The 21,645-nt window shown below is 39.2% G+C and overlaps 2 protein-coding genes across 20 annotated transcripts in view; one reads left to right on the top strand and one right to left on the bottom strand.

Moving 5' to 3' along the window:
• ZC3H7A (zinc finger CCCH-type containing 7A) overlaps nt 1-8,722 on the bottom strand; it is a 30,668-nt gene extending 21,946 nt beyond the window's left edge. For both annotated transcript variants that reach the window (XR_012777665.1, XM_075515527.1), the window contains exons 1-3: nt 8,590-8,722; nt 1,785-1,888; nt 560-599 (exon numbers count right to left, since the gene is read on the bottom strand). Coding sequence is in view for 1 of the 2 variants with exons in the window: in XM_075515527.1 (XP_075371642.1) it covers nt 560-599; nt 1,785-1,852 (108 nt within the window). In the remaining variant the exon portion in view is untranslated. The remainder of the gene's footprint in view (nt 1-559; nt 600-1,784; nt 1,889-8,589) is intronic.
• A 235-nt stretch (nt 8,723-8,957) lies between these two features.
• PLA2G10 (phospholipase A2 group X) overlaps nt 8,958-21,645 on the top strand; it is a 36,199-nt gene continuing 23,511 nt past the window's right edge. For 8 of the 18 annotated variants that reach the window (XR_012777668.1, XR_012777667.1, XR_012777671.1 and 5 more), the window contains exons 1-4: nt 8,958-9,900; nt 11,804-11,902; nt 12,190-12,286; nt 12,447-12,566. The gene's annotated coding sequence lies outside the window, so the exon portion shown is untranslated. Of the gene's footprint in view, nt 11,903-12,189; nt 12,287-12,446; nt 12,567-13,614; nt 17,053-21,645 lie in introns of those variants that run through there. The other 10 variants (XR_012777672.1, XM_075515541.1, XR_012777669.1 and 7 more) reach the window with 9 other exon arrangements.

Genomic DNA, 21,645 nt, shown 5'->3' with positions numbered 1-21,645 from the left:
ACAGCAACTGGCAAACCACTAGTACACAAAGGCTGCTCTTGCAGAGCAAAAGTTTTTTTTTTTTAATCTAAAATGTGAACAATTGCATTTTTATCTAATATGTTCTCAAATCCAATGAAACCACCTACCACTGGATAAAAATGCTAAAAACATGAGCCTGAAGATATAAGTCAAAAATTATGCAAAATAACAACATGTACAGAAACAAAATATGTTATGAAGATTTATGTGACTGAGGTCCTTTTATCTCACTTTTGCTGTGCTACTCTAAACTTTACTCAGAATAGCACATTGTCTTATCCAATGAATGCCCCAAATTCATCCCTAACACCAGTAGAGAAAGAGTTAATCTGAACTGCTATATGAGTGAATTCCCAGCATCCAAATATCTGAACACCTGTATCACAATGTAAGTAGTCCTCCAATTCCAACATTGAGACATTGTAAATTACCATTGATACTATACCATTACTTAAATTATTATTAAAACCAAGAATAAATATAATAAGATAAGCCCATGTTAAAAACCCTTCTGGAAATGCAAAAGTAATTTCATTACCTCATATTGTTCTTGTGTCCCTGGATAGGGCAAAGTAGATCTAGAAAAAGAAATTACAAAATTTACTTATTATACATATTGCTTAAAAGACAATCACACTGGAGAATATTGGTTCTTACTAAAAGCAGTCTCACTTGCTGCAACAGGCAAATCTCTAAATATTGCCTATTGCCTGCACTGAACAAGGCAGGAGTGCTGTAGATCAGTTTTGATTAAACAACTGTGTTTTCTTTTTCCTAATGACTCATTTTCATGTAAAGTTACACAGCCAGTCTTAACTCTGCTGTTCAAAATGTATTAAGGTTTTGAATGCTTTGAGTTTAAAACCTCAATGTTGTTTGTTTAAAAACAATTTCCTTCCTCTCCTCCACTGTGCAGACACAGATTATACATGAGAAGAACTGCAATCTTCTTGTAAGTATTACAAAATGACAAATTATCTGTCAAAAGAAAACATCCATTTTAATTAAGTCATACCAATGACACTACAGGAATTTTAAGAGTTCTTTTGTATGACACACAACAGAGATTTTCTCTAGCACAGAACAGAGCTATTTGCTTCTAACTTCTCGGGAAGAAGAATAGGAACCTTTTCCCTTCCCATATAGGTTATCTGAGAATCCGTTTCTAAATAATTTTTAAAAGGGCAGTTTTCTTTTTCTTTCTCTTTTTTTTTTTTTAAAGAATGCCTTATGTGAGCAGTGAACTAATGTGAAATTTCACAATTATTTTAAGCTAGCCAGGATCCTCTAGAGAAGGATTTGGCATTGATCCAAATGAACATTAACTACTAAGATGACTTTTCATTAGGTTAAATTTTAGCTCCAGATACTTGAAACACTTAGGTAGTGGTGCTTAAACCCATCCCTTTCAGCAGCAACCTAGTCTTAGGTGTAGCTGTCCATAAGTATAAGGTGGATTTTCAGGCTATCAACATTTTCCACCCACCAAAAAAATTGAGCATTGATTTTTCTCAAAGGCAGAAAAGGAATACCCTCCCACCTTCAATCTGCTCTGTTTGGGAACAAAGAGGGGTTCTGTCCTTTCTTTAAGACTGCTCTCCATTTCCATGTTTGTGTTAGCAAATATTCTGAGGAGAAACACAGGTCCTTCTCCTTCCTCCGCTGGTGCTATATGAAAAGGACTTCCCAGAGCTATCCCTCTCATATATATATATATATATGTGTGTGTATAAGCATACAAGAATAAAACCACAAAATCATACTCTATAAACTGGAGTCCTTTCTTAATGTCCTGTTGTCTAGTGCTTCTCTCTTCCGACACATTGGACATGTTATCCTGAACATCCACTTTTCGGATATGCCACTCCTCAAAAAGGAAGAAAGATAAGTGGCTGTTAATATATAGCAGTTTGCAGTTGGACCGGAAGGATCCAATCTCACATCAACAGTAAGTCCATCATACAAAGACGATACTGCACCACAGCTTCAGAGAACACACTCTGAAGAAACTTCAGACAAACACTGCACTGCTTACAGCAATACAGGTAGAAGCCCCAGGTCAGAGCCAACACCCACTCTGGCAGTGCCCAGCTACACAACACTTCTACAGAAAACCTTTCTTCCAATTTCTACTTTATCTTTGGTTTTCCACTTATTTGCTCTAGATCATGCAGAGTCATGTTAGTGAAACTAAACCAAACTACAAGCACAGCTTGCATGCATTACTGCTAAACCAAGCTAAGGTTCCACATTGTCCCCCTTTAATAGCTTTATACTTCTTTTATTTGTTTGTTGAAGTAGAAATAAACTCAAGACCCTGGTATATTTATTAATAAAACACAAAATTATTAGAAAACTACCAAAAAGTCTAATTCTAGTCTCTCATCATCACCCAACCGCTACAGTGTAATTAGAAACAAAATACTACTGCTTTAATAATATCTACCAGTTGACCAAGGCGAAAATCTTGGAAACTTTACTAGTAGAAAAGACTACCTACTTCATTTGAAAAACTGCATTACTTTAATGTAATTCCACATTGTCATTTGACAACTTTAAATGTCAACTTGACATTTAAATCAAATTTAAGTAGTCTGAATCAGTGATTTTTTTTTCTTCATGTCTTTCATTTACTGGATTTACAAATATTCAAGTTAAATAGGCTAAAACAATCTGTATAAGCTTCAAGATAAGGCTATTTAAAGTATGGTTTCACAGCTGCATACAGTTGTGACTAATTGCAATATAAGAACACAACTTTTTTTTGAAAAAAGTAGGACAAAGTTTTATTCTGAAAATACTGGAATTCAGAAAAAGGGTTTTAGCTTGGGGAAACACATATTTTTTGAAATAAAATTATTTTTTGTAGGAATTTATAGTTTAAAAAAAAAAAAAGAAGGAACTGCATGCAGTACATTTCTGTTAGTCTTGAAACTAAAGCTAAAAAAAGCCAGTATTTTCTGCCAGGTTACCATTTCACATAAATGACAGAAGAATGAAAACCAAGTAAAACAAAAAACAAAATAACCCCCAGCAAACTCAACAAAATCCCAAGTGAGAATAAAAACCAGCTGGAGAAGATACCCTACTTCCTCCAAATTATTTGGAATAATGAAATAATCTGAAGAGCTTTCAGCTCTAATAATGTTTACAAACCATTCCAAAACATCTTAAACAAAGTCTACACCATTTCAAGTCATGAAGAGTTAGCCCCATTGTAACACACGCCTAAAACAAGCACAAGAAACTGAGTAATTTTCCTAAGGTCACTAAGCAAATTAGTGGAAGCACTCCAAGGTCCTCATTTCACCTCACTTCCTACTGTGACCTCCAATATCAGCAAGCTTTAAAAAAAAAAAAAAATGAAAATAGGGGTCAGTCTGTAGATAAATATCATGGACAGCTACAATAGTTCACTGACATGAATTGTTCAGACATTGCTTGTTTAGGTATATAAATAGCACTCAGTAATCTACTCTCCAGAGAGGAAATAACCATGAACATCTTTTGTAACTGTTTTTCATGTTATTTTATGCATCACCTTTTCTTCCACAAGTTAGTAATACATACTGTGCTTTTGGCATATATATGAAAGACTTCTATTAGAAGATAAATGTTTTAATGAATAACAATAGCATATCTATGAAGAAAACTAAATAGAAATGCCAAAAGGAAATTTATTGGGAATCTGAGTATTTTTTTGTTTACTCAGTCATGGTTTAGGTTTCAGAATTCAAACGAAGGCTAGTAAGAGCAAGAAATTCTCACACTAACCAAAGACAGCAGCAATATCAGCATATGCTTTTCCACAAAAATACACGAGCTATGTAAAACATGTTTTAGTCCCCTGAACTAACAACTGACAAAGCTATAATTTGCCAAGACAAGAGTCTTGCATATGTCAAGATCTGGGCAAGTATTAAGATCAGCTTTACTCTATTAATTTTAATCAACCCCAATACTCCACACCAATAACATGCAAAGAGATTAAAAAAGTCCAACATAGCACCAATTACATTTATTTATCACTTCTAGCATAAATATTAAAGAATAAATCATATATTGAAACTTGAGAATGTGCAGATCCAATTTCTCCATAACAATAAAGTTAAGGGAAATGTTACAAACTGGCATCACAGATAAAAGAATAGCGAGCAAATGATGAATATATGTGAGTGGTATCATTTATTATTCAATGCAGTTTTCTATTTTTTTTCCTACTTACTCATCTGCATCCATAAGATGTTCAGGCAAAAATTATCTTTCCTTAACATACTTTGACAGCCACATTACCCCAATATTTGATGATCTTGCAGAGGATTTAAAACTGTTTCAGATAGCACCTCTAACAGCATCTCTCCCATCCAAATTATTCTTAGATCCTCTCGAGCCACCAGAAACCCGTTAAACTCATACAAGGAAAATAACAATTGCGTCTTGACTTTTAATGTCATCCATCCACTTTTGAAGTTTAAAAAAGCCCTACCTATTTAGCAACAGCTTTTCTCCTCCATCTGTAGGGACAGAATTTAAAACAAAAATATATATATATATATGTACATACATTTAAAAAGTTAAGATGCTGCTTTGTTGCTTTTAACAATAACTAGAAAAGCAACGCCTATACTGTTGTTTTACTCTTTGTACAATTCAGTGAAAGAGACAAGTTAAACGAAAGGAAAAAAATAGTACAGGATCTTAAAAAAAAAAAAAAGGCAGACTAACGTATCAGTAATTCGGGTCACAGGCAGAACCGACTGTTGCATTAAATGTTATATTTCTACAACTGCTGCTACATGACCAATACAAGCTCAATTTACTAAATCTAGTAAAACAAACAAAAAAAGCTGCCCAAACCCAAACAAGTTAAAGAACAATTTATACCGTTTTATCTTTATCACAGGCTTCAATTCATCATGTTTCACAAAAGCCGAAGCCAAGTGACAGAAAGTGCACAGCCAGTAGCCAATGTCACCTTTTCTGATACATGCTGGTCCAGTTATACAAATAGGAGATATGGAGGAAAACAAGTTTGTGCCAGCTCTGGCAGACAGGAATACTTACACTCTTCTCTTATACAAAGCCACTTATGCCTCTCACTGGTTATTTGCTTTCTTCCCAGCACAGGGCAAGACAATTTTCTTGGTTTCTGTATTTTGGCACTTCTGAGGCATTCAAGGTAAGTTTTAAAGGACATTCACAATATTTAGGATATGCTTGGGATAATTCTTCAGGCACAAAGGCACAACTGCTAGACTATCTTGCAAAGCAAAACTGATCTTTGGAATGCAAGCCAATAAATTCAAACAGAATGCAGACAATTGAGTTCTTCTGTAGATGGAATACAGGCCTTGGTTATTCTGAAAAGGAAGGTCACACTGCCTAAAATTTTGGACAGTCTAGCCTTTCCATTTCTAAATTGCAAATCCAGGGAGCAAGTGTCTACAGTTTGCCATGCACATAAGTTCCCCCAGTTGAAAATTCAGTCCTGAAGGATAGGGAACTGGCCAAGACTAGTCCTTTCTCCTGCTGCATGCAGTTGTGCAGACAGCTTATTTAGAGATGAATGGAGAATAGAGGAAAAATGCATAACATTATTTGGGGACCAGAACTACTACCACTGGGAATTCATGACCTTCAGCTGACCAAATAATTCTGCTATTGTTCATTATCAACATTAATGGTTCCAGCTATTATAAATACTTCAAAAAAGCATTCTCTGCACCTTCAGGCCTAAATGCTGAAAACAACTGGAAGTCAGTGGTCCTCACTGCACTTCCTTCTCCACAGAGCTAAAACTTAAAAACTAAGTGCAGTGTATAGATGTGTTCTTTTAAGATACAGAAGCATATCCTCTTGCCATGCATCACTGAGTTCACTATTAATGCAATTACTGGGTTACAGGAATCTCAAATTAGATCTTTGTACAGTACAAAGCACATTGAAAATTTTATCATGATTGCTGCTGATAGATCTCTACCAGCCTCAGTGGTTCACCTCAATTATGAACCTTGACTGGGGTGCAAGTCTAGTGAAAATCACACTAAGCAAAGACACCCCCTTTTGTATTCTAGCATCAGCCTTCTCCCCCTCATTATGACATAGGCAGGAAAGAAGGTAACAAACTCAAAATATTCAATCAACTCAGTCAAAAATTAACCCATCATCTACACCACCATATGTCAAAACTTTGATCAGCAATCAGAAGTTATGAAATCAGAAGCCTGTGTATAAAATGAAAACATGAACAGTTCACCAATGTTTCCACATAGGAAAACTGTACTCCAGAAGAGAGAAGTTACACTCTGGGTCCTAGAATAAAGGGAATACTGCAAAGAGAATGGGGAAGACTGAAACAGAACCATAGGAGTGAATATATGACTAAAAGGCAAGCAGTATAAATCCCTTTCACCTCTAAGAAGCGAAAGCCCATCTCTGCTGCTACCTCCTGCACCACTAACAGCAGCAGCAAGCATAATGTGTTCAGGCATCTGGATCCAAAATGCTATATACGTATAATTCCCACCCCAGGGGCACAAGAAAGCAAGCCCCTACCTCAACAGAGACAAGTGAGAAAAGGAAGCGGCACACAAGCAGCTATACCCTAACTGCTTCCTAGGGAGATGTCACCAACAAAAAGATCTCCATTACCCCCCATTCCAACCCAGCCAAGAATCGAACCGGACACCAAGCACCTGCCCAATGTAGAATAAGCCTGACCCAAAGCAGACTTCTCAAAGCAACTTTATTACTCATCCTAACCATCTAACACTTTAAATTAATAATTACAGATAATAAACTACAGTGCAAATTAAAACAAGCTTTACAGAGACTGTAGACTCCTAAACAGACCTGGACTGGCATCAAAATGAGAAAGGGAAAATAGAAATCTTAATACAAAATCTTTTTAGAAACATCTTCCTCAGGCACCAAAGGCACCAAAGATGCAAGGTTCATGCTCATGCATCGCTGGGCCATTACATAAGACATTTCAAACATGTAACATGCTGGGGGGGGGAACAGGGAAAACAGTACACAACACACGTTTCAATAGTTTTGAGTTAATTCCTCTGCTTAATCTAATAATGTGGTCACAGTCATACAACTCTGTTACGTCAGCTGAAAAAGCCACTTAATAACACAGACATAACCTAGTTTCAGTTTTTATTTCTGTAAAGAGATACAAACGTGACTGTCATCAAAATGAAATATCTAAATAAAAACAAATGAAACAGAATATACAGCAACATTCCTTCCACATTCTTTATTTACCTTAAGTATTTAGTTGCATCTCCTCCCACTTGTTCCTTACCCACAAAATAAGATACTGTTCAAGGTTTGTTTCCTATTTTCATAGCTTTCCTACATTTTTTTTTTTAATCCATGAAAGAAACAGGAGAGAACAAAGACGCTTTGTAAAAGTCGCTTCATTTCCCTAGCAAATTAAGGAGTGGGGCTGAAAGACTTTGGTTTATGGTTCCCTTAGACATTCCAGTAAAGAACACGTCCAAAATTCAAGCTGAAGAAGGAGCATCTTATCAATAAATCCAGATTCATCAACAGAATTTACACCAAGACAAGATGTGGTAATCGATCTTGATAACTGCAATTGACAGTCTTTGGGGTCGTTTTTTGTTTTTACTTCTCGTAATACAGTTATGACTGTCTGTAAGGAGACAGTGACACTGCTACCTGACCGACAATACTGTCCTAACAAATTAAAGCAAGGAGAAACGAGCATTGCTTTTCCTTTAGTTGGATGAAAGACAGCACATGTTACAGTGCGCACTTAGCACAAACAGACTTAAAAACTCGCCACGCGTGGAACGCGACCGCGGCGGCCCGGGAGGACGTGGGGCACAGGAGGGGGCACAGGAGGGGACACCGTCCCGCCCAGCGCTTCGCTCTCCACTTTTCCTGTCAGACGCCGGGGTTTTGTTCCAGCCGCGAAGCAACAGGAGAGCTCTTAAAACGCCAGTTTTCCTGGAGAGCGGCCGCGGCAAACCCCGCGGAGCATAGGCGCCGGGCCCGGGTCAACCCGGGGCTGAGCGGGCCCCGGGCCCGCCGTCGCCAACCGGAGCCCCTCGGCGCCGCCGCCCGCACCGCGCCGGGCCCGTCTGCCGCCGCCTTTGTTCGCGCCAACCGGCTCCTGATCGCCGACGGAAAGCCCTCTCCAGGGGCGCCCGCCGCCCGGCCCGGCCAACTTCTCCAGTGGAACCGACAACGGCCGCAACCGACCGCGTCCGCCGCCCCCCGCGCCGGGGGGGGGCACACGCGGCGGGAGGGCCGCCCCGCTCCCGCGGGAGGGGCGAGACGGCAGACCCCGCGGCGGCGGGGCGGCGCGGCCCCACCCTCGGCCGGGGAGCGGCTGGCACCCGCGGCGCGGGGAGGAGCGGGAGCGGCTCCCCCCCCCCCCGCCCCGCCGAACGGGACGGAGAGGGAGCGGACCAGCCAGGCGGCGCCGCCCGCGCCCGGGCGCCCCTGCCTCTAGGCGGAGCGGCCCCGCCGCGCGCGGGGGCAGCGGAGCGCCGTTTCTCCCCTCCCCTGCCCCCGCCGCGCAGCCCCTACCTGCTCCTTGGGCCCGCGGGAGCGCAGCGCCGCGGAAGGCGGAGCCAGCGAGCCGGGCGCGCGACAGCGACGGCGACGGCGACAACGACGACGACAACGGCACCGCCTCCGCCGCTCTGCCCTCCGCGGCGCCGCCGCTCGCTCCCGAGCGCGCCCTCTGCTGCTGGGAGGCCGCGGGCACAGCCTACGGGCGCCCTGACTCGATTGGCCGGAGCGCTGGCACTGCGGGCTTTCCCGTTGGCTCGTCACCCTTGTTTTGGAAACCGGCACTTCTGATTGGTGGCGGCTGTGAAACTCTTTGCTGCTGATTGGCTGGCGGCCTACACCTCCCCCGCTCCTTTTTCCTTTCAGCTGGCTGCAGAGCGTAGCCCGCCCCTAGGCCCCTCCATCACCCCGGGTAAGCTGTGGCGTGTGACGCGTTAAAGAGACCACGTCCGCGCCACGAACGAGCCTCTCAGCTGCCACGGCCCGGAGACGCCGCTCCGGGCAGCGCGACGCTGCGGCCCTTTAAGCCTCCCGTTGGTTCTCCCGGAAGCAGCGTGATGCAGGCAGCCTGCTCGCGGCGCCCCATGGGCGTCCTCGCGCCCAGTGACGCCACCCTCCTTCCGCTCCGGCACGGGGGGCCTACTGCGCGTGCTCCGGGCTGGCGGGGCGCCGCGCCTCCCGCCTTGCTCGTGTCCGGCGCGCATGCGGCCTGAGCGGCCGCAGGCTGTGAGGCGGCGGCCCCGCCGCTGGTGTTCGGGCGGGGCGGCGTCCCCCGGGATCCGCTAACAACCTCTCGCTGGGACTGCGCGCGGGAGAGGCGGCAGTAAGTGGGTGTTATGCCAAGGATCGGTGTTGGGCGCTGCGCCGTCAGCCGCACTGAAACGAACGCAGAGCGAGCCGGCGGGTGTGAGAGCCCGGCGGGAACGGCGCTCGGTTCCGCGAGCGGCGGCCTGGACGCTGCCCTGCGGCGTACGGCTTCCTCCATTCCCATGCACCCGCGTGACCCTAGGTTTTCTCCGTCACTCGCCTGGGATGAGTATTTATGAGGCCGGGAACTTGTTCTATCTTTTGACTCTTTATGTTGGAACTCACAGAATACGTTTATGAAAACTCTTTTGCCGAAGAGTAAAACACGAGTAAGCAGGAGGCTTAAGGAACGTTGTTTTGTCATTGCTTTCTCAGCAACAGCAGTGGCTGATCTCGCCGGTGGCAGGGGGAGGCAGGAACACCTTCCGGTGGGACAGGCCCTATGTGCCGCTTCTGCTGGCGCACGTACCGTGCCGAGGGAGTTGCTGAATTACAGATATCTTGAATGCTCTCTCAAATGTGAGGAACTTGGGGTTTTTTCCTCTCCTACAGTGGACGTAATTGATGTTCTAATAATACTATTTCCTTTTTTCGGGTAGCATTAGTGATGGCAATGTCAATAGTGCAGCTGACCAGTCTTGTACAGATGTCCCCACAAATAACATGATAAGAAACATTTGAGATGCTGATGTGGCGTGTATGGTAGAACTGTAAAAAGAAAAGCTTTCCAGGTTTTAACGAATATGGTATACAAATCATACTACCATTAACTGAGACTGAAAGGAATACAGCCAATTAGTAGTTTATCAGGTGGAGTTACACTGATGGAAGGTTCCCTGACCTGGTGAAGCATACCTGTATTAAACTTTGTTCCATTATTCAAGGAAGCTATTTAAACTGAAGAACTGAGGCCTGCATTCCAAAAACACCCAAACTGCACTCCAAGATTCAGTCACTGAAATATGCCCTTGTTGCTCTGCCACTGGTTCATCTTATCTTCCAAGCTTGCTACGTTTGTGTCTGTTTTCGGATGAGGCCGAGCTACAGCTTGGAAAACATGCAATCATAGATTTATTTTTTTTTTAAATAGTAGTTATTAAGACAGAAGAAAATACATACTCTAATATTTCCACTGCTTTACAAGTAGATGTGTTCCTTGTTGTTAATCTTAAGTTATGATAATACCTTAAGATTTATGATTGAGTAGTTAATTTTAAAAAATCCTTTATGAATTCCCTTGTTTTAAGTAAAGTGATATTTTGAGCTAAGGAAGAATTGGCACTTCCAGAAAATGGAAATTAAGGCATTTATGCAGCTGCCTTTTTCAAAAACATGGCCAGCTTTTTAAACATTTTCTTCCACAATAAGCTTATAAAACAAAACAAGCAAAGGGACTTCTCTTGAACTCTAAAAAAATTTTTGGAGAGGAAACAAAACAAAACCAGTCTGATTTTTATAATTCAAATGTTAGAAAGTAAATTGCTTTGGAACCCATATTTATTATGTGCTCACTGATCAGGAGGGGTACATAGCTGTGAATGATAGTTTTAGATGAGTGGAAGACAAGTTTGTTCAGTGCATTCCTTTATCTGCAGCATCTGAAGTCCTTATCTTGCAACACTTTCTGACATTAGTATTACAGTTCACTGGAATTTCTGACGTAAATAAGTTAGTTATGTGTAGAGATAATTCCAGGAATGTATTCCCTTCAAAACTGTTTTGGTTTTGCTGTTTTGAAAGAGTCCTTGATTCTTTCCCAGACCCAGAATTCTATTTCTATATATATATGTGTGTGTGTGCATATGTACGATGACATTGCTCTCTTTCCTTAAACAGTGTTGGAATATGGAATATATGGTTATTCCAACTCCACGTGTATTTTGGGAAGGAAAAAAATATTTCCCTGAATAATTAAAACAGGAAATTTCAAAAAAAGGTATTTTTTTAACATCTGTAAAAACAGTCAGTTTTGGTCAGACATCAATATATGTTTTAGCTACTACCAAAGGAAATATTCAACAACAAAGAATGTATACATAAGTTCTATAAATACTTCACCAAGATAGAGCTGTATACAAAACAACAGTATGAAATACAGAACTCCTTCGATGAAGCCATGCTCAGGAGTATTGACCTGAATTAACCAGATTGAAACAGTTAAGCCATACTGTATCTTTATGAGAAGAGAAACCTGCATAATTAAACTGAACTAAATTAGGTTATGAACAATTCCCTTCCAAAGGCAAGTGACTTAACTGAAATAATGCCCTTTGTTTTAAATAATCATGTATAGATAATAGTTTAACATAATCCATTCTAAAAGTCCATCTGCAGTTGTTAGGTTTTTGCTTGTTTTTCTGGGGTGCCCACACTATTATTTTTCTATTTTCTGCCACTACTTGACACCCTTCTTTTTGCTTAGGATACCCAGAGATGAGTGAGCATTACTCTGACCAAAATAGGAAGACCTCTTGCACATTTTTGTAGCTGGCCAGCATATGAAGGAGGACTTCCACTAAAGGTATTGCCAGTCTTAGCTTGTGTTTCTGCTTTTTTGTTGGTAGTGATGGATATCTCCATGATAAAATATTGAGTATTGCACGCACGTTATATTCTCTGTGGTATTTTATCTGTTCTGTCATGTGCATACCATGCTGTTGAAAACCCTTAACTCACTGCGTTACTGAAACAGCAAAAGCTTTTCCTTTACAAATGCTGATGAAATTGTACATGGTCATTTCCAGCAGTTACTGGTCAAATTAGGGGCTTGACCCTTGAAAATAAGATGTACTTTTTCTTTTAAAACAGCAGCTACATCAGTTTACACTCTTTTTTGAAAGCCATGCAAGAACAGAATATCCTGTACTAGACAACACTTATCTCTGTAGAAATAACAAGGTTTTGGGTAGGGTTTTTTTTTTTTACTTTTTTGTTTATTGTTTCTTATATTCTATATTATTAATTACCCTTAGACTTGAGCTAAACAGCATAACAATATTTTTGTACACAAATGCCATGTTGTCAAGTTGTGTTTGTGACTTGGTACTCTAAAACCTGTGTTTCAGATATAGTTCATTTACTTTTTGCATACAATAGTAATGCCCTAGCAGAGAAGTGATTTCTGCTATCACTAAGAAATTGACAGTGGCGGAGGGGCAGCAGAGTATTTGGAGAACAGCTACAAGGCAAGTTAAACTGTAACTTTTATGATATGAGCCTGATGTTAGTTATGAACATTTTTAAGTGCCTTAGGAAACTACTTAGCATTTTTTTTTATTAAATTAAGATTTCTTGCTTGTTAAAACGTTGGAAATTGTTTAAGCCAGTGAAACACCTATGGGTTTTTGCATAGGAGTTAGTGTAGGAATCTATCAGTCATATCCTTTACCTAAAAATTAAGTATTAGCATACAATAGAGAGTATCTTGGTTTTGTTTCAATGTCTCAATCGTAATCCGCAGCAAAAATTAAAAGCTAGTAAACAGTCATTCCCTAATGCCTTGCCGTAACTTCTGGATTATTTTACTAAATGGAAGATGAACTTTATGCCTTCCACAGTAGCGAAGTCACAATCCAATAGACCAGCAGAGGGCATGTAGTCCCACTCCTGCGTTTCCTGGTGGTGGCGGCCAGGAGCTGAATCCTAGGGCATAGCTACAAGTTTATGTCTGACCTGAATCCAACAAAAAGTAGAAAGGTAACAATTCTTTTAGGCTGAAAGGTTCAAAATTAGAAAGGACTTCTTGAATTAAAAAAAGTCAAGCAATTTCAGTGTAATATTTCAGTGCAATTTCAGTGCACACAGAAAACAAACGCATTAAGCGGGGCTAGTTGAAATTTGTTAATGCCAGCCACCATCCTGAGCCTTAGCTTCAGGCCTCTGAATAGCCTCTGAGGATAATAATGAGTAAAATATGTTGCAGTGTGACAAAGTTGTGGATGACTGGTCTAATGAGGATGTGAACAGAAAAGATAACCATTTTTCAAAATGTATGACCTGTAAAGAATCTTCTGTTAGCCAGAAAAAAAGGAGCAGGGGTGGGGGGGAAGTGCTGGTCTCTGCTTTTAACCTTCTCTTAAGAGTAATAAGGGTTGTAATGAGCAGGTAGGAGAAGGTTCTAGGTTTTTTTCCCCAGCTAGCTTTACTCCCTAAGGTTACTCCCTTAGGTAAGTTACTCAGACCTCTCTTAGTATGTTTTCAAACAAACCAAAATGCACCACCTTGCTTTGGCAGGGGGAAGAAAAAGAAGAGGCATACTGCTTAGGCTGTCAGTAGTATTACAGTTTAGACTATCTCCTGATGTTGTCACACACATTTAAACAGGAAAAGTGGCAAAACTGGAACCACATGAAGCCATACCTGAAAGTGCCTCTAGAGCAACTACCCAAACCCACTCTTCAAGCACGCTGTCCCAAAAATGCGGTAGTTAAATTTTTAATCATTACAGTCAAGGTGCCTAGCTAAGATATCCTTTGTAAGTGTTAGTTGTAAAAAGTGTGTAAAAACATGCAAATAAAACTTGTTGCTGGACTAGAAAATTCAATATTCATTTGCAGAGCCACACAGAGAGCTCTGAAAATGTGATTTAAAAATGAAATGGCAGATGTAGGGCATTTTGTATTAATTCAGAAAAGAAATACTAAAGAGTAAATAAATTTGAGACTGATACAAATAAAAGTTCTGCTCTGTAAGCTCTCAGTAGATTAACTTCAGTTTTCCAGCTTACTGAGCCTTAACACTGCATACCCTTAGCATCTGTAAATCTTTTAAGGTGCTTTACCATTTTCTTAAGGGAGTCACACATTTGCAAAATTTCTTATGATCAGACAAATGTATCTCTCTGGACATAAAGGCTGTATTTCAGTAGGAATCATATACATTTCTTCAATTCTTGATTTAATGGTATCTGATCTATTCCAAGTGATTATAGGTAATTTTGGCCAGGGTAATGAGCAGGCAGAAATTCAGACAGTTCTGTGGGCAGTTTTCACAGCACCTCTCTTCATGTCCAGTGAGCTAAAGACAGTTTCTGAAAGCGCAGAATGTACCCTGAAAAATGAGATACTGATTTATATGTATCAGGATACTTCAGGGATTCAAGGAAAGCACATCATGAAGGTATTAATTTGTCAACTCTCTTCTTTCTGAGAAGCTTTTAATTTTCATTTTGTTAACATTATGGTAGTCTTTACAGTTTCCCTAAATAAAAGAATAACAGAACTTTTCCTACCCTTTAGAAATAATCTTTTTCCTATTATTTATTGTGGTTAAGAATGTTTAAATGTAGCAATCTATGCCCACTTAATTTATTGGATTATTTTATTCTATTCCATTTTCTCTATACTCTTGTCTTACTCATTTGTACATTATAAACAGGCATTGGAGATTAAGCTGAGGAACATTACACCTATTTTCTGACCTGTTTGCTAATATAGTATTTACATCACTGTTGTAGCTAACCCATTATCGTGAGCTTCAGCTGTTTACATCAGCTGAATTACATCTTAATTTTATCATTTTCTTTACTGTAACTATGGCTGTGCTGATTAAATGTAAGGTGTGTCTGATTACTTCCCTTGGAGTACAGAGAATGTCACTGCATCCACTGTTAGCATGAATCTCAGAAAGGGTTTTATTCAACGTATAATGCTTGTTGTAGCTGTACTTTAGAGCTACATGTTTTTGTTAGATTCAATATCTTGATTTTTCACGTCAGTAGTCCTGTCCTTATAGTAGTCCTGTCCTTATTTGCTTGGCTTTATGTTTAGAGGTTAACTACAACAGATGTTTAATGCTAGAGAATTCTAGTGTAACTGAAAAGATGGAATATGGGTAAAGTGAATTGATCTCTTTTCTATCACAGGTTATATATGAGGTTTAAATCTACCCATAAAGAAGTTGAGGGAGAGGAAAACAGTGGTTTATAATCCAATTCAGTTAAAGAATGGTGTTTTAGCAAATAACACAGGCAGAACTGAAGAATACCTCTCTACCCAGGGAGGGTTCCCTGCCAGAATAGCAAAAACCAACTTTTTTTTAGCTTTGCCAAGATCTAGGAGGTCTCAATCTCTTAATAATGTAAAAGCCAAATTAGTGTGAATTCTAGGACCTTACATTTAATAAGGGTTGTCCAAGAGAGGCCAGGGAAGTTACTGAGCAAGGTGTATGCTGACTCTGCTGTCTTTGCACATACTTGTGTCTACTTTAGCAAGTAGACTAGTCCAAAATAAGCCCATTTGTAGAGCAAAAGTTGCGTGGATGTCAAATGCTCAGCACTGCTGCACATTTCAGTGGTTTTACTTTGGAATAGCTTTAGTCTGAAAGCTACGGGTTGAATATAGTGGTTGGAGCGTACCTTCCTGTCTCACTTTACCCCAAAGGAATCCAGGTCACATGTTCTGAGACAACTCTAAAATAAACCAAAGCACAGTACATAGGGACAATCCATTTGGCTCACTTCTGAGCCAAACTAAAATGCTAGCATAGACACACACTTTGCCAGTTTGATTGCTCTTAGCAGGAGTGATATCTCTGAAGAAAGTTTTACAGGGGACTTTTGCATAAACAAGCAAGGATCAAGCCAGATTCTTTGCAGTCAGGTATCCTAATCACAAGCTAGAGTGTCACTGGTGTATGTTTCTTTCTCTGTCACTAAATAAGGAACACTCTTAATTCTTTTCACAACTTCAACAAAAAGAGTAGAGGCAGTAGTTGCTTACAAACCTCTTTAAGCTGGCAATCAGATTATCCTTTTTGTAGGTGAGCTAAGTAGGTTAAATATCTTCAAAGCTTCTAAACTGAATCTCTCATATCCTGAAAGCTATTAACACATTGGCACTGTGTCTGCTTCCCTGCAGTCTTAGATCAAAATGGCTAAATGTTATGCCTCTCTGCCTTGCTTAATTGTATCCACATGCCTAAAATAGAAAGTCCCCAATCATCATATTGGCTCTTACAAATTCTTAACTCTCTCCAGATACTATGGAGGAAGCTCAGGCCCTTCACATAGAGAACCAGCCATCACCTTGCTCAGTTATAAACCAATACCTTAAATCCTGCAAACAGTATAAGCAGTTATTCATCAGCTGTTCTTAACTGTCATCCCTATTTCAAAAGGTCAAGCAGTCATCCAAAACTCAGGTTTATAAGCACTAGTAAAAATGGCAAAGTATTTTCAAGCTGACTGAGTATAAAAACATACTTAAGGAGTTCTTCAGGTTTACCTCTGACACATTCCAAGGAATTGGAGTTTCAAGTCCTTAAGAGTAGTGTTTACTTTTTGCTGTATATCATTCTACTTCATGTTGGAGAACATACTGAAAAACAAAATTGTTTTAATAATCTGTCTCCTAAAACTTAGTGAAACAAAAGCCACATTACAAAACCTAACAATTTTGCATATACAGTGAAAAACTCTGACTGAATTTAAATGTAACTTTAAATGAGGAGTGGCCGGTCTCGACTAGGTTCTTTCAAAGAAAATACCTTTGACAGATAAACAAAGGAGAATGAAGTTAGCTGATGCATTCGATCTAGCTTATTTCTGCTTATTCCTGTTTTTTTTATTGCTGAGCATCAACCTGATGAGAGGTTTTTCTGTTTTCTTTACAGCCACTACTGAAATACAGGATTCAAAATATGACTTTTTCAGAGGGCAGGGGAGAGAAGAGTCTTCACACACACACACACACGCACACGCACACGCACACGCACACGCGCACACACACACACACACACACACACACACACTCACTCACTCACTCACTCACTTACTTTTCCAGATAAAATTTGCTTGTAGAATTCACTTTTTATTCCTTCCTGGCAATCTTCATTTCAGTTCTTGACTTTTCTTGAGCAACAAACTGTCTTAAAATACAAAAAGGATAAATAAATATAGCAATTTCTTTTAAAAAAAAAACCTGCAGAAATTACTGATAAGTAATGCTGCTGTGTATTAAGAATTAGAAATGGATACAGCAATATTTTGGCAATGTGTAGAACAGTCGTCATCAACAGCCATTTCACTAAGTGATCTAGCCAGCAACTGAAAATTTTAAAATGTGTCAGAACGAGATAGAAGAAACTTGTACGTTTTCCTTTCACCGCTATGGAGAAGCAGATTCTTTGCCTCAAATTAGAAAAAAACGCAGAATACTTCATAACTGAGATTCTGTCAAGAGAGAACTATTTTAAAATGGTATTTTAATTGTTGTTTGTCAAACTAGAAAGATTACCATTTTAAGGAAATCATAGAAGTGGAGCAGAAAAGCATGAGAATGCTTTGGATGGGGCTTTGAGCAACCTGGTCTAGTGGAATGTGTCCCTGCCCATGGCAGGGGGGTTGGAACTAGATGAGCTTTAAGGTCCCTTCCAACCCAAACTATTCAGTGATTCTATGAATGCTGCCACAGACACCCTAAGAAAGTATGTTCTTTAAAGAATCATACATTGCATCCCTCCGTCCACCATCTGGGTAGTCAAGCTGGTATAACTCTAAAAAAAAGATCTCAGGGATTTAATTGATTCACCGCTAAAGTTGCTATATAAACAACACAATCATTGGAAGTTAGTGATTCCACACAGAATTATTCTGAATAAATTAATATCTGGAAAAATAAGGTTAGCACATTTTCTTCTTATCTGAAAGAGTCAGTATTCCCCAGTATGCATACTGCTCAAGAATTTTGGGAAGCAAGTGTAAACTGCTGTGCTACCACTGCCTAACTTAGTAGCGCTGACATAACTTCTGCTGTGAGCTGTATTGTAAGCATCTAGGTATATACAAATTACTCCTATAAATATATGCAATTTCAAACGTGATAAGAGTTCCATGACAGTGGACTAACACAATACACTTAGTTTCACAGAGTTCTAATTCTGAAGTATGGAAGAGAATCCAGATGAATAGGCAGTTTACAGTGGCCACTGCAAATAATGGCACTGATGGAGCAGCAAGACCTTTCACAACAATCTTAGTCCACATGGGTATTACAAGGCAGGACAGAGGATAGGTGAAGTAATGGAGGAATGTTTTTAGGAAACAATTGCAATTGCAACAGAATTGCACTGCCATTAACATAGAAGTTGCTACAACAGGCAAGAGCCCTGCTGTTTCTCATACCTTTGCGCTAATCAACTTTTCATTTATTTCATGCTCTTTTAATCTATTTTATAAAGCCATTTTTGTGTTTCTAGCCACTTGTGCTTCCACAAAATTTGAGTTTTGAGCTCGTATGCTGTAAGACTCAAAACAAACCTTAGATGGTTGGGTTTTTAACTTGAATGTGGTACTCTAAAATATGGCACCCCACCCATTGGCTGTATACAAAAGGAGGTTTTAAATTGACAGGAGAGTTAACATTCTTCCAAACCTCAGTCTGGAGCATGTATAATTACGCTAAGTCATTGTTAGAAGCTATTTTAAAAGGAAATGTTGCCTGCCTTCTGAGGTTTTTCTATACATATAGTTTGGGCATGTCAGTCTCTCTTTAAAACTACAGCATTATTATTCTTGATAGAATAAACAGCACTAGCACACTTTAAAGCATAGAAAATAAGACAAGCAACTAGGCTCTTCCAAGTTTATCTCTCTACCTTGCCACTGATTTTTTATAGAGCTTCAGTTATCCTGGTCTCATTATTTAAATTTGTACCATTGAGCTTTCAGTTTTTCAACCTATGCAGCTGTTGTAGTGATTATTTGTTTACATAGAAATGTACTTTCTTCTGTAAATTGCTGAATCTCAGGTATTAGATAGTTTTATACATTTTTCTTTGTTACCTTTTAGAGATAGTAGCAATGTACTGGTTTAACTGAGGACAGAACCTAACCTGTAGTAAATATTGTTTACACTTTATATTTTCTCAAGACTAAAGTTTCTCTGGCTGTCAGTTGAAACATTTTAGTATTGAACTTACTGCCATTCCTTCCTTTTCTCAAAGGCTGTCCCAAATTATTACCTCTAACAAATATTTTAATGAATAAACCACCTTTTTCTTGCTGAGAAAAAAAGATTGTCTCTATTAAATTTTATTTTTACTACAAAAATATGACCCACTTCAAATGTGCATAGTCCCATCTTACTGTAAGTCAATCAGTTTTAAATAAACCTTCTCCTAACTAGGCTGTCCCATTTCTACTTCTGGTGCCTACTCTTGATTCAACTTTTTTCCAGCCACAGGCCCCTTACAAGACGTTCTTCTGTTAACAGAACAGGAAGTTCCTTATCTTCTAAAATTGTGTGACTCCAAATTTAATTATATGCTTTAAGCGGATAGAAAATATGCCTTGCTCAAAGAGAAATTACTTGGGCTGGTACAAGAAATTTCAGGGCCTATGGCATACAAGTCAGATGAGATGATCTGACCTTCAACTCTTTGAATAAATGACAAGTGACTTCAGAAGCCAAAGAAGAAAAGATGATGGGCAGAGGCCAAAACAAAGAGATGAAAAACAAAATTCAAAGACCAAAAAAAATTGAAAGTAGGAGGCTACCAGTAAGTAGTTATACTTGTTTTGATGGCAACCCTTCTCTAAGGGATTGTGCTGCTCAGTGTTCTCACATGTGTTCCTAAGTCCAGTATTTCAAGTAAAATTAGGACTGCTGCAGCTCCTCCTCTTCCTTCAACTTGCAGTCATAATGATCATAAAAGGACCCACCTAATTCCAGACCTTCCAGTTGTGGGGTAATCAGCTAATTATGCAGATTACAGAAAACTGAAGGAGGGGATGCAATATATGCGCTATGGTACAAAATATTTCTTTCTTTATATGAAGGAAAGTGATGGGTTAGTGCTTATATTACTTAGTGCTTCCTTTCTGTCCAAAGGAAGATGCTTTCCCTTCCCTAGGATCAGGGATGAAGTCATGACAGAGAATTAACTACTTTGCTTTACATTTTCATTCTACTTCATTGCATGCATATGCAAAACACATTTGCACACATCCATAGGCAAACTATTTGTTGCTTCAATGAAAATTAATAAATGAAAAATAGTGCTTGATTGGAAGTGAAGAAAATTAACCTTTAGCAGCATCTCAACGCACAATTATCCTTGAACATCCATACATTTGAAAGAGTGATACACAGTATTGACTTTTGGTTTTTAAAATAAATACTATACAAGTATTTTCTTTGGTGGCTATCAGGAAGAAGAAATCTAAACAAAAACTTAGTATAGTATTTTACAGAATAAATACTAATTATAATTGCTTATGTAATTAAGTTTGAGTATGCCTCCCCTTGACTCTCCATTCTAAATAAGACTTGGAAACAAGCAAAGATTATCTGTTCCCGGGAAATCATTCCTAGGGATTACATGGTGCATAAACTAATAAGGGTTCATATTTTCTTCTTTCAGAGAGAGGAAATAAGTAGAGCAACATTAAAACATTATGTGGCATTAAAGAATTCCAAACAGAATTAGGAAATTAAAAGGTTAGGATTCTCACAGCAATATCAAATGACCATTAAGTTTAAGTATGCAGATCTTAACGTGCAGACCACACATGAAATTCAGAACACTCCGTTTATGCAGTACTGTTTTGCTCTGTGAAGTAAAAATGTCAAATATGCATAAGCTGTTTATTTTTAAAGATCATCTGAATATGGTCGGCATAAAATTTTGTATGCAGCACCATATTATTCATATTTTTTGGGATGCCATAGTCACAAAACAAAGCTAGACAAAATTTCTACCATTCAATATAATTTAAATGAAAATACTTAAGTAACTGAGACACAATTAGAATGTGCTAAGTTTTACACCATAAAAAGGTAAAAATTATTTAATACTTGCCATCTGAAAGAGTTTGATGATCACTGCAAAATGGCTATTCAGGAGTATGTCTGTTTATTTCTGCAAACTTTGAAAGGCTAATCAGTAAAGCGACAACATAAATTTGAAACTAGGAATTTACCAAAGAAAGCCTCAGAGGAATGAACTACTTTGTTACTAGTCACCTTTTGACTGCTGGTTCTTGAGATCACCTGTGACTTGATACTATATATATTTTAGGATAAGTGTTTTAAAGAATTTAAATCCATTTAGCAAGATTCACACCTCTAACAGTTGAAGAGAACACTATTCTTTTTAAAGCTTTACTGTGACCAATTCCTTGCTCCCCTGTTTTTTCTTGCTATCTTGCACATCCTGATGCCAGTTAGCAAGGCCTATTACACACAGTAGAGCGAATTCCCTTATTCTGTATAATAAACGCAAAGAGAATGACAATTCCATCACTGCTAGTACAAATGGAGTAGG

This window comes from Mycteria americana, chromosome 12 (genome assembly GCF_035582795.1).
Source record: "Mycteria americana isolate JAX WOST 10 ecotype Jacksonville Zoo and Gardens chromosome 12, USCA_MyAme_1.0, whole genome shotgun sequence".
In the NCBI taxonomy this organism is placed as follows: Eukaryota; Metazoa; Chordata; class Aves; order Ciconiiformes; family Ciconiidae; genus Mycteria; species Mycteria americana.
This window is presented reverse-complemented; position numbering and strand designations above follow the sequence as displayed.